This window comes from Larimichthys crocea, chromosome XXIV (genome assembly GCF_000972845.2).
Source record: "Larimichthys crocea isolate SSNF chromosome XXIV, L_crocea_2.0, whole genome shotgun sequence".
In the NCBI taxonomy this organism is placed as follows: domain Eukaryota; kingdom Metazoa; phylum Chordata; class Actinopteri; family Sciaenidae; genus Larimichthys; species Larimichthys crocea.
This window is the reverse complement of record NC_040034.1, coordinates 16,353,968-16,367,725: the sequence shown is the minus strand read 5'-3', so window position 1 is coordinate 16,367,725 and position 13,758 is coordinate 16,353,968. Positions and strand designations below refer to the sequence as shown.

Genomic DNA, 13,758 nt, shown 5'->3' with positions numbered 1-13,758 from the left:
GCTCGCTAGAGGACGCTGCGCAGCTGTGTCAGGTGACGTAAAGGTGACGTATGTAGGAAGTGTCTTGGAAGAAAAACAAAATCTGCAGCTGGATAAATCACGAGTGAAATATTACACGCTGCGGCAACGACGATGATGATGACTTCTCAGCAGCAATTAAAAGTGTTCCTGTAAGAAAACGCTGTGGCGATTTAGCACCAAATAAGACAAGACAAGTAAGTTACGGCGACGTCGTTCCTGCGCTTTGTTAGGCTGGCTGGGCGAGCTAGGCTGGGTTTAAAATAAAGTCTGATAATAAACAATAAATACTGTCACTGACATTAAGCCGTGCGTGCCAACGCCCCTCTATAATGCTGCTTAATTTGACAAGACGTAAAGAGTCGTCAAACATGCTCTGTGACGCCAAACCATGTGGTAAAAGCTGTCAGTATAAAGCGACATGGTTTGTTGTGGATGTACACAGCTACCTGGCAACAAAGCAGACACAAAACTTAAATGAGCAGAAGTTACAGGTGTATTCGGCTTACACATAATCATTGTAGAAGCAGCTGGATTTCTGATTTCACGCTATACACAACGCTGCATGTCTTATAACGCCTCGTAGGAAGCTATAGTGCTTTTTACAGAGGTATATTTATCAATTAAAGGTGCAGTGTGTAAGATTTAAGGGGCTCTGTTTACAGAATATGACAGACTAATGTTTATATTTATGTTTTTATAGGTGTATAATCACCTGAAGAAGTTTTTGTTACTTGGGAATGAGTCTTTTATGTCTACACATCTCTCCACATTTGCATGTCTATGCCCTTGTACTGCATGTGTGTGTGTGTGTGTGTGTGTGTCCGGGTTAAAATGCATGTAAAAAATAAAAAATAGAGTGAAAAAAAGAATTTCCCCATCAAGGGATTAAAAAAGTATAAATATATCTTCTACAGAAGCTGTGGGTCCTCTTACATGGAGTCCACCATGTTGGACAGCTATGTTTCTACTAGAGTTGCACGATACCCACGATATACACGGTACCCCGCTGTGCCAAATCATAACGGTTCCTACTATACTACATTCTACACGACGGTACTACCGTGGATTACTATACTACCGGTGCCAGTTTCCGCTACATAGCGGCCGCCTCTGCTCTCCTCTCACTTCATGCTACTCCCTCGTAAACAAACCAACATGGCAACTACTGCAACCGAACTACACAGCTGCTGAATGATTGGCTGTTTGCCTGTTACTGGTGACGTCCGGGGATATGATAGGCTGTTTCTGCACACTGGGTCCGCCCGTCTGTTAGCTGATTGGCTGTTTGTGTGTTTCTGCCGGCAAGAACGAACTCCATGAAGACTGCTCCTCTTCGATAGAAATTCGCTTCAAAACAAACAACAAGCTAAAGTTCTGTCTTGCCCAGATGTGCGCACGGCTTACACTCACAAACACCGCAGCGTCGTCGTCAGTGGCAACACTAATTTTGCTCAAAAAACCAAACTCGTTGTTTCAAACTTGTTTCAGTCTAATTCTTACTTCACCAGTTTTCTGTTTATCATGCACCAAACAACATTATAAGTAATTAATAAGTATGTATAACTTGTACAAATACATTGCCGTTCATAAAAATAATAATAATAAAAAAAGGCTGCAGTATCGCGATAATACCCGGAACCATGATACTGGTATAGTATCGTGGTTTAATTTTGGTATTGTGACAACTCGTTAGTTTCTAGTTTCTACATAAACCCAAAAGGGACAAACCTAACAACCCCCAAACCAAACATTTCTCACATTTCAGGGTTCACTGTAGTTTGTCTTTCTTCACTTGTAAAGGGGGTAACAGTTTGCAGCTACGTCGCTAGATCCCATTAAATTCTACACACTGCTCCTTTAAGCATTCATTCATTTGCTGCTTGTTTTTAAAGGTGTTTGGTGAAAACAGTATATTTTTTTTGGTTGTTTGTCAAACTTGACTTTGTGAGAAAGAGAAGCTGCTTTTGGGTGGAAGTGTCAGCTGATCTAAACAACATCCCGTCACTTGTTTCACTTCCACTTAGACTTATTAGATTTCTTGTTCTCTGGTCTTTCTGCTCATTATGCAGTTACAAAAGGCAATTCAGATGGCTTGTTTTAGAGACCTTTGGAACTGAAGTAGATTATAAAACTATTTTTACAATGCACTACAAATTCAACTGTTGTTTTCTGTGTTTATGATTTAGGTTTATTATTATTCAAGCTGGTGCCATTTCCAGGCCTCTCTAATGTCTTCTGGGTGTCCACCCCAGTCCCCTGCTGTGGCAAAGTCCGAGGTAGCAGTAGAGGGAGAATGCCCGCTGCTGGCTGCCACCTTTGCCTACTGGGACAACATCCTGGGTCCACGGGTGCGCCACATCTGGGCACCAAAAGGTGACCAGGTGATGTTCCTCAGCGATGGAGAGGTCACATTTTTGGCCAATCATACACTGAATGGGGAGATTCTGCGTAGTGCCGAGTGTGGTGCCGTGGATGTGAAGTTCTTTGTTCTGGCGGAAAAGGGCGTCATCATTGTGTCTCTGATCTTCGATGGCGAGCTGAAGGGGGACAAGAACACGTGCGCTTTGTCCATCATCCTCCCTCAGACAGAGCTGGCCTTCTACCTGCCTCTACACACCATCTGTGTGGAGAGGCTGAAGCATGTCATCCGCAAAGGCCGCATTTGGATGCAGAAGGTAACCAGCTATTCTTGCTGATCTTCTCACTCTTGGACATGTGCTCAGTATTCACACAAGTGTTGTTGATGTTTCCCCTTTATACTCATATAATGCACTTTAAAACCTGATCTAGCCTTAGTTCCTGATTTTAAAGGCATATTAAGCAATCCATCACCTCTGGTTTACCCATTTGGGATTGCAACAACATTGGCAGAATAATAAAGTTGCAGTCTCCCAACACAAAGGAGTAAGTTGGCTAATTAGGCCTGAGAGCTCCGACAGAGGAAGCTGGTGAGCAGGTAATAATGGGGGCAGACAAATTAAGGCGACACACAACAGCTTCAAGATGCATCACCATGGCAGACACTGCTGTAAAAGCAGGCCTCTTAGGTTGAACTCGTATTCATCAATCTCCCATGTTTTTGCGTACGTTCATCAAATCCCTGTTTGTCAGTTTTACCTTTCAAACACTGTTTCTCATGTCAGGCTGTTTCCCCTTGACATAATAAATATTTTAGTAGGTTATATATTTTGCCTGATACACCTGCAGCTTGACCCTTTTTAGTGCTCTGTTAGTCATCTTGTGTTCCTTTGCCTGGAGTCTTACAGCAGACAAATACTGCTTACTTGCCTTAGGGCTGGATATTGATCTTTAGTAGATTTTTGGCACTGACCAAAATGTATTTGCACCAGTAAGCATTGAAAACTATCAAATACCAAAAGACTGGTTGACATTGGACATCTTGTCAGAAGAGTAATTTTGTTTACATTCTTTGAACAGATGTTTCCTGATGGTATTTTATTTAGACACATCTTATAGAAAGACTTTCCAAGACTGACATCGACTAACTTATACATAACATAAAGAAAAAGGTCAAACTATATATACTATATATAAATATACAACTAGACCCAGCTGATTTCACAGTCTAGTGAATGGGTCTATATCTTTGTGCAAAATTCAGTAGTACCGATAATATCAGCTGTTTCCTTTTTATATTTTTTCAGTTTGAGGATTAGACTTCCAGTTTTCACAGCTTGTAACACCCTTTTATTGTGAACAGAGTGAAACACATTAAAATGCATGACCTGCCATTTGAAAGCCACAAATCCTAGCCGCCGGCCCAAAAGTGAATGTCGCCGGTCCCCTAAGTCGACTGGCTTTTAGTGTTTGCACTGCGCTTGAATTAACCGCTCCCGCTTTCCTCCAACTTCAGGGCTACAACATTATCTCAGTGCTGAGCTTGGAGATTGTACCTATCATGGAGCTGTTGGCCTCTATGAAGACACATAGTGTGCCGGAAGATATCGATGTGAGCAGCAAACACACACACACACACACACACACACACACACACACACACATCACCTCATCCTGTCGTGCTTCAAAGCCGTACAGTGAACAACAAAAAGATGTTTGAGCTTATCCTGTAGACGACATGGTTTCAGTGACTGACTGAAAAGAAGCGGATATCTTTTAATGAATACAAACATGTAGAAAAAAAAAACTTTATTTCCAACTTTGTTAGATTTTACTTGTTTCATTATTTCATGCCATTTCCAAGGGGACTGAATTCTTTCTGCATAGACTACCACCCGATGTGATGCAACACAGTTGTTCCCTTCTAATATGCAAATGCAATAAAAAAACACAGTATATAAGAAGCTCCCTTGAATCTTTCCTGCACTGTTCCACGCATCCTATTTTCATCACAGTGTTTGCAAATGTGCCTGTCAGCACTTTTATCTTTGTTGAGACCAATTTTAAAAATGACTCATTTGTTTTGCTCCCGCTGAGTAGATAAAAGACACCGTGCTAAATGATGATGACATCGGGGACAGCTGCCACGAGGATTTCCTCCACAAGTAAGCACTCCGGTACAGGGTAATGGAAACAGATGATGAACAATGCCCATTTAACACCCATCAACCTTCCAATGATGAGTAATGGCTCTCCACTTAGTCGAAGTTTCCTCCAGAGAAAGGACGAAAGCTAAATCGCTGTAAGTGTTGAGAGTCCAGAAAGTCCAATTCGGCAATGAAGCTCCCGATTGCTCAGGGTAGAACGGGATTAGTTTGGTGTCCTGTGGAGATGACAGAGCATCTGTAAACTGGAATTAATTGACTTGAATCTAAAGGATATTTATAGTTGATGGAGATTTTTAATAAGGAGAGACAAGTTGAATATTCAAGGTAATGTAAAATCAAGTTTTTAAGTTTTACCTGCCTGTTACCATCTTAATTCCTCCTCTATTGCCTAATTTTATTTTTTTTTCGGACTCAGCTCCTTTGTCTCAATCATTATTCCTAAAAGCTGTCATTAATAATTAGAGCAATGCTAATTAAGCTAATTGGCTCTAATTTGCATGGCTTTGTCTTTGTGGTTCAGGGCCATCAGCTCTCATCTACAGACTTGCGGCTGCTCAATAGTGGTTGGAAGCAACCCAGAGAAAGTAAATAAGGTAAATTTACCGGATTAGCAGCTGCACACACACAATTTTGTAATGCATCTACATAATTTAGACTGTTTTTGAAGTGTGTTCACTGTTGATTTGAGTTTAATGAGGCACACGAGCGCTTTTTTTTCTTTTTGTCTTTTTTTGTTCAGTCGCTGTTACTGCTTGTGTCAGTATTTTGAATGTCTTTTATAGCTGCAACTGCTTCCAAAACGATAGAAGTTATATGAGAAAATATATAAGCTACTCAAAATGGGCATTAAAAGAAGAAAGAATGGATGCGCTTACAGAGAAAGAACGCTTATATTGCACACCATACATTTGTGTAAGAGATCTACAGCAGAAAATATCTTGCTCAGTGAATATCAAAGAGGTCTTAATTTGGAGTTTTGTTGGCTTCAGGCCTCACCTGAGTATTTGTATCTCACAACTGTATTGGTTATTAGGGTGAATAACCAAAATGTGGCTTCTTTAGTAAACTTTGTGCTGAAGTGCAGCTTCTTAAATACATTTTGTTCGGGTGGTGTGCAGGAATCCACCTTTGGAAAGCCAAGGTGAAAACAAAAGGCAATTTATTTTCTGTGCACATTTCACAAAGGGAAATCTAATACAGCAGAGTTGCAAAAATTTGCACACCGCTTTAGAATAGTCGCAATTATCTGAAATTCTTCTTTTGTTCCAAAGTGTGCCCCAAACTGTTTTTCAAATGAATGCACAGTGTAAATAATTACGAGCAGATATTTTTCTGAGGGCTTCTCAAGTTTACTGTCAGGTGTTGAAATCTGATTCTTGTTTCCCGGCAGATCGTGCGGACTCTCTGCCTCTTTCTCACCCCGGCCGAGAGGAAGTGCTCTCGCCTCTGCAAAGCCGACTCTTCCTTCAAATACGACACGGGCCTGTTTGTTCAGGGTCTGCTTAAGGTAGCCACCACTTCCATCTCATTATACAGTATAACGTGATTTGAAATGAGAGACTGGTTATTGTTCTTCTGCGTGCCTGCTTGTTTTTATGTTGTTCTGACCTGATTTTCTTTCTCTGACCTGAAATTATTGCAGCAAAATATGTTTTATTTTACCACACCGCATAACATTCAGGTTTTAACACATTTAAAGTTGGCCACTAACTAATCTTTATGTGTTACAAATGTTTCCTTTTGTTTCTCTGTGTTTTCTACTCATCGTTTGGGGTCAAATGTAGAACTGAGAGTTTCATGAACGACAGCAGCAAGTTTTACTTCTGCTTGCTGTTTTGCAAGGCAAGAGGCTTCATAGGCAGTTTATGTCAACAAGAACAAAATGAGAACAGCGAAAGAAGCAGCATAAAACTTGTTAGTGCTTGTTAGTTTAATTATAAAGTGTCAATATGGTACACATCGGCTCCTGCAGGATCTTCTTATAGATTTCCACATAAAATACAGTGACAGGAGAAACTAGCCAAGGAGGAAACATGAAAACATAGGTGTAGGATGTTTTAATAGGGATATTCTGATGTTTGTTTTCTGCGTATGTATTGTATTTTAGTTCTAGTAAATAATAATTATTTTTAGCTCTCTACACTTGCTGCCTGCTCTTTAAATTGAGCCAGGACAAGGTGGAGGGAGCAGATTTTCTACATCACTGGGCACTATGATATAAACCTGCTTTTACACATTACATAAAACAATAATAAGACCAGGTTGAGCGATTACCTGAGGGTTGACAGGTTGTCAATATGGGCTCTTTTTCTTCCATTCCCAGGACTCCACAGGCAGCTTCGTCCTGCCCTTCCGCCAGGTGCTCTACTCGCCTTACCCGACCACGCACATTGACGTCGACATCAACACAGTCAAGCAGATGCCGCCGTGCCACGAGCACACGTACAACCAGCGGCGCTACATGCGGTCTGAGCTAAGTGCGCTCTGGAAGACGGACAGTGAGGAGGACATTCCCCCTGACAGAGTCATCCACACAGATGAAACATTCACTCCTGACCTGTAAGCCACGCACGCACGCACAGTATCTGTTCTATTTCTGTGTCACATGAAAGCTGCATTTCTGCATTTTTAATACACTTTTTCTTATTTGCACTATGTCTTTAAAAAGATTTTTCTTTTTTTAAATGCCAGTCTCATAACCACTTTTATTTCCCAGGAATATATTTCAAGACGTCATGCATAAAGACACTTTGGTGAAGTCATTTATAGATGAGGTAAGAATATAGCAACACTTCTTGTCATATTATTCTTTTTTTGTGTCTGATGAAAAACAAACCAAAAAACTTACCTAACGGAGTCAAGAGTGGAAAAAATAAACCCTGCACAAAGTTGACAAAAATAGTATCCAAACAGGAGCACAATAAAAAAAACAACAACTATTAACTTATTATTATTGTCATTGTTGTCATTAGAAGAAACATCTAAATTTAAAAATGTAAGAATAACTCCAATAACCATACATGTAGAAGAACCATATACACTAACAATCTGCTTACATTAAGGACCATCCATTAACATATACTTCATCAGCCAAAACAAACAAAAACAAGAACATAGCAACACTTATAGAGTCTCGAATGATACCCTGTGTGTAAAATACTTTGGTGTTCTTGGGTGTAACACTGATCTCCCTGCTGTTGTCTGAGTGTGAATGAGAGGCAACCTGCTTTGGATAAAAGCGCTATATAAATGCAGTCATTTCCTACTTAAATCAAAGAGGGAGTTTTAGAGGCCCGAGTCCCTCTTTAGCTCACAACAGGAATATGTTACATTACATTCTGAAAATTATTGACTCTGTAATTGTCCTTTGATACCCGCTGTGCTCTCTAAATGGCTTCTATATGAAACAGTAACAACAACAGTGTCTGTAAAAGAAAAAACAAAACAAAATGAGAGATCGGTTCACTTTCAACAAAATTTGGGTAAAAATGTTCTTCCACACCAAATTACTGCACAACCCTTCATGTGACATAACCAAAATAAAACTCCTCCGTTTTGATCTTTACCAGGCCATTTAAACCCGGTCTCCTCTGAAAGGTAACCTTTAAAAAAAGTTAGTCAAAGTGATCCTAAACTACATTTACAAAGGCAGGAATTAGAAATGTAAGTGTTTTTCTTGCCTGTTGTATTCATTTGTTTCTTTATTTTGTGTGTGTTCCTATTACACAATGTTGTTGCAGTGATATGAAGTTCTTAAAGTAGTCATTCAATCAGCTGATTATCATTAAGAGGCTAAGAACCAAGAATCGGTGAGATCATGTCTTTTCTGGTGTTTTTGCCTCTCTGTAGCTGTCCATGACCAGCCTTGTTTTTTTTCTATACAGTGAAGTTTAAAGTGACAGATGCTGTTTTATATTTTGTTTGAGGTGAAAAGCCATCAGATGCAGTGTCTTGAACGATGGTGCTCCCACCTCACTGATGCAGCCTCTAGAGCCCGTACATACAAAACAAATAGAATATTATTCCCATGGGGCACAGCCCATCCTCCGTTCCCATGAAAGTGCTCCCAGACTTGCGGTTACAGGTTTTTCTCGTGACAACAGCAATATGTTTCTTTCTCAAGGTTAGCACAAAGGAGGTTGGAGTGTGTTATTCCAACCTCTTATTTTTTTTTTTCTTTCCAGCAGAGCCTTAGCCCTGACTACTAATTGACATCCTGTGTCGTACCCAGGTGTTCATGCTGAAGCCAGGCCTGTCCCTGCGGAGCACATATCTGGCCCAGTTCCTGCTGTTACTCCACAGGAAGGCCCTCGCGCTGCTCAAGTACATCGAGGACGAAACGTAAGAGCTGTCTCTAATCCAAATAACAAAAAGGATTATTCCATGGCAACAGACTACACTCACACACCACGCACCACAGAACAACTTCAAAAAAAAAAAAAAAAAAAATCTAAATACCAGAGCCGATAATTCAGTCGCTTCAGACACAGTTGCTGTCACTGACCTTGCTCTGATAGCGACAGCGTCCCTGGGCCCCCCCACAGGGCACACAGCCAGAAACACCCTAAAGCCTTGTAGTCTACAGCCTGATGAAACACACGTTCCTAAATAGAAGTGAAAATAGTCCTGTCAGTGTTCTTTTGTGTCTGGTAATGTCATCCCCAAGATTTTGTTGTACAGGGGCAATCGTATGGCAAACACAGAACGATGGGGAGCTAACAACATTAACACCAGCTGAGAAACATCTTTTATTCCTGGATGATGACTCTGAAACACCAGTAGGTAGCTGGACAGTATGGCTGCAGGGGGGGGTGGGGGGACACGCGCATGTGCACGATGAGCGCACACCCTCAGGGTTCAAAAGCGGAACAATGTTTTGGACACGCAGGTAGCAGACACTTAAATCAAGATGAATAGCAGTGTGTCAAGAAACACTCAAAGTGAAATATATGGTTGGGGGACCATGGAGGCTACTTTTTTGGCAGAAGAAGTAGCACAAAGAACACAGGCACCGCTCTGCTACCGAGAAAACTCATATGATCATCACCAACACGACTGCAGATGGCCTCATTGATATACAAAATGAGTGTTTTTATGACATCTGCATACTGTTGGTTGAGGATAGCAAATGGTACAGTATCCTCTGCTTTACGTGGGTAAATGGCAATAATTAGAAAGGCATTCTGCAGGATTACATTTTTTCACTGATGATGCAGTTCCTTGAACGGCCACTTGAGGCTGGCTACAAAACTATTCAATCTCCATAAGCCTCCATAGTATAATGCCCAACTCCATAACAAAAATAATCAGAATAAACACAAATAGATGGTGTTCATTTAATTTTCCCGTTGATGACAACTGTACAGGGTGTGAATTTTTTTTATTTTTTATTTTTTTTTATTAAATAAAATTTGAGTCATGTAGGTGGGGGCCATCATAGGTGAGGCTTCATTCAGCCCGCCTCAGGTCTTTTCACCTTTTATTTGATTGTCCAGCTGAAGGCAGACAGGAAAGTAGGGTGAGAGAAAGGAGATGACATGCAGCAAATGGCCGCATGTTGGAAGTGAATCCGTGTCGCTGTGCTGAGGACTTAGCCTTGGCATGACCTGTTGTGCTCGCTCTACCAGGGACCAGCTACTGAGGCACCCCCTTGCCCATTTTTTAAGTTGGCTGGGCAGAATTGGGACTGGCAAGATGGCGATGGCCTGAGCCACACCATTCACAACAAGAATGTATGCGCAACGTCATGAAGACTACCTCTATTTTTATTCAGACAGTCTATCGGTAACATGCTCTAATAGAAGTGGGATACTTGACAAACTCTTTAATACACTTGAAACGTAAGTGGCACCTTGTTCATTTCTAATGTTGCAGTAGTAGCATAGATGCATAAAACTTGCCAGAATAAAACACATTTAATGTTTTTTTACGCATGTGTGAGCCATGTTTCAAGCCAACACTGCATAGAGATAACATATTTTCATGGTAACCTAATAACAGCAGGTATTTTCATGATCTGCCTCTATCTCTGTAACACTTAAATAGCAGTCATGCTCTCACATGCATAAAAAAACCTTGTAACACTCTTTGTTCGACTGTTAAACTTCACAAACAACCAGGGGTGATCTTAGCACTTTTCTGCCTGGTGAAAGAAATAGAGGTGTAAAGAAAAAAAGCTATTGAGCAAGCTGAAAGTGAGTCCTTTTGTAGTTTAGAGGTAGAATATTGGACTTAACGTGAATATGAATAAGTTATTCATGCAGCGTGGAAGGAAGGACTGAGAAAGTGTAGCAGCTTTGGTCCTACTTAAGTTATGAAAGAACAGATTTGTACTGGTGCTAGAATTATTGGCTGAAAACGGTGAGCCAAGCTTACAGGACTGGTTTATGATGGTGATTGGTGGTTGGGATGAATGTGGGGAGAGGCAGCTGGTTTGTCAAGCTACATGGGGTGATGAATCCTCAGCATCATCCCAGAATGACAGCATCCCCATCGACACAGCACAAGGGTTTGGCGAACAACACGCTGAGCAAGAAAATGGTACAAAGCACGTGCCGTGGCCTTCCCAGTCACCACTGCTGAACTTCTTCTGTATTTGGAGTGGCGCCGGCGATGACGTTTTCCCCTCGTTATCATCAAAACACTACATGATATTTTTATGATCACCATTTGATCACTGACAAGATGTTCTAATTTTTCTGACCCCCCTCAGGCATAGAAATGAGACTGTATGCCAGGTTGCAAGGTGACCCAGTGGCTTGTGATGGCCTCACATCAGACTTTGCATTAATGCATCGCTCATTTAGACACTTTCCGGAACAGAATATAAAAGATAAAACAAGTTAGACACTAGTAGCGCTGATTATTCTCCTCTTCAGGGACCTCGTTCACTTCCTTGTAAAAGAACTAGAAATAATTGTACCTCTAGTCACGCTCCAGCCCTATCAGGGTTACAGTAACCACCTTCTGGCTCGGATCCAAAGGCACTTTCTTCAGCCCAAACACTGTGTCTTCAGGTTTTTAAAAAAAATGTATTTATTTATTTATTTTTCATGCCACCCTCCCTGTGGTGCTCTGGTCATCGCTCCATCTGGACTTGACTCATCTCCTTCTGTGCTCAGCAACAGTAGACTGACCTTCCCACTCCGTGCAGGACAGAAGTCACTCCCTGTTCTTCTGCATGATCTGGCTTTTGTCTCCTCCACAAAAGAGATTTAAAGACTTAGGCAAATGCTTCTCGCAGAAGCCTTTTAAAGAGCCCCGGAATATTTAAAACCTCTTATTTGACTTTTAACTGCAGATAAACATTATATTCCTAAAATAATTCAATATAAATCAATATCAGTGTCTTGGTAAGCAGTGACTTATTTTGAAATGATTTACACTCAAAGTGAACTGCACAGTACAAACCAGATGACACAGCATCACATATAGCACTGGGCTTGCTGAAAGTTCTTACACTGTTGCATCAGTAAATGCAAATAAGCCTTCGTGCACACAAAGCACACCAAATATTATTCTGCTAGAAGAAAAGCAGCTCCACCAGATTTTTTTGTCTTGGTTTTTCGAAACTGCTTGTTCGTTTTTTGTCCTCATATAAAAACCTTTAACGCTACACCATTAAATTGATTATTATGTGTAATGAAAACTCCGCAATTCCCCGCAACATTTTAGCGACTTTCAGTTGGTTGTTTTGGTTTTACGGCCTGCAACTTTGTTTTGATTCACTCTCACAGGTCTCATCAGCATCATTTCCAGATGTAACGGGCAAGAGTGAAACAAAAAGAGAAAAAATAGATAAACAGTACAAGAAGGTGCTTTTTGCCTTAGAACCAGCACATCAGAGATAACAAAGGGCATCATTGTCATTGGAGGTCACAAAAAGGAGTACGATAACAAAGGGCATCATTGTCATTGGAGGTCACAAAAAGGAGTACGCCATTTCTTTTAATTCTACAAATTGCAATATTATTACTATTAATTAATCTACATTTAATACATTTTTGACTAAATATGACAGGATGATTTTACAAAACATAATTTTATCTCCAATGTCTAAAATACTTGAGATCTCAGTGAGTTGTTCCCATACATAGTAAATGCCTGAATATATCTCACTCCAGAGACAACACTAACTACACAAGCGAAACCATTATTTAGGTGCTCGTGCAAAGGCATAAAAGCAGTCTTGTTTATGGCTTTGCTAACAGCCTGAGGTCTAAGGGCATACTATTTTACAGGTGCCTTGACAAGATTGTTTATGCTCAGTTGCCATCCAGTAGCAGCATACATAATTCATCGTGGCATGGCATTCCTGCGCACAGCTGCAACTCAACTAGATGCTAATGCAAATCCTCAGACCCCTGACTATTGTAGGTTGTTAACAGTTACGCTGCAATGTCTCTCCTCCTCCCTTCACAGGCAAAAAGGGAAGAAGCCGTTTCGATCCCTCCGCAATTTGAAGACGGACCTGGACCTGACAGTAGAAGGAGACCTCAACATAGTAATGGCCTTCGCTGAGAAGCTGAGGGCAGGACTGCACTCATTTGTGTTTGGGAAGCCATTTTACACGAGCATGCATGAACGAGATGTACTCATGAGCTTTTGACTTCCCTCTTCACCTGCACTTTGGAAACAGGCATTTTGTTGTATTATTTTATTGCTACATGAATGCATGCACATGTGTACTCTTTGAGACAAGACTGCTATTGATTGATTGCCAGATTATTTGTTTCTGCTTTGCTGAAATGAAAAGCCTTCCTTTTGTCTTGATCCACTGATTGTTACTGCTGTTATGAGCCATTAGAATTTAAGTGTTGACATTGCCTTGATCAACTGTAAGTACATTGTGAGTTGAATGTTTTTAGGATTTAAATTATTATCAGCAGGATGAATTTTTCATGTATTCTTTGCCTTCTGTTAATAGAGGGTCTGTACTAATTTATGGTATTAAAACTGGCATCCACCAGTATTCGCAATTTAATTAAAACTTATATTTATTAAAACATGAGTTATTAGTTTCTTCATTGACTGTGTTATACAACTAGCTCACATTTTGACATTTCACTTTAAAAAAATAAATTGCCAAACCTGTGTGGTTTAAATGTGAGTGATGCAGACTGTTGGTGATGGTGAACTTTGTGGTTTCGTTTGGGGAAAAAGACAAAAGCACTGTCAATGGAATCTCATCATAATCCGTCCTGACAGAGCA

At 40.6% G+C, this 13,758-nt stretch overlaps 1 protein-coding gene across 1 annotated transcript; it reads left to right on the top strand.

Annotated features, from left to right (window-relative positions):
- c9orf72 (C9orf72-SMCR8 complex subunit) lies at positions 1-13,552 on the top strand. The gene is made up of 10 exons (XM_010744151.3): positions 1-215; positions 2,208-2,696; positions 3,896-3,991; positions 4,480-4,544; positions 5,068-5,140; positions 5,938-6,054; positions 6,871-7,106; positions 7,264-7,321; positions 8,779-8,888; positions 12,969-13,552. The coding sequence occupies exons 2-10, from the start codon at positions 2,250-2,252 to the stop codon at positions 13,153-13,155; spliced, it is 1,389 nt and encodes a 462-aa protein (XP_010742453.2). The 5' UTR covers positions 1-215; positions 2,208-2,249; the 3' UTR covers positions 13,156-13,552.
- The last annotated feature ends 206 nt before the right edge of the window (positions 13,553-13,758 follow it).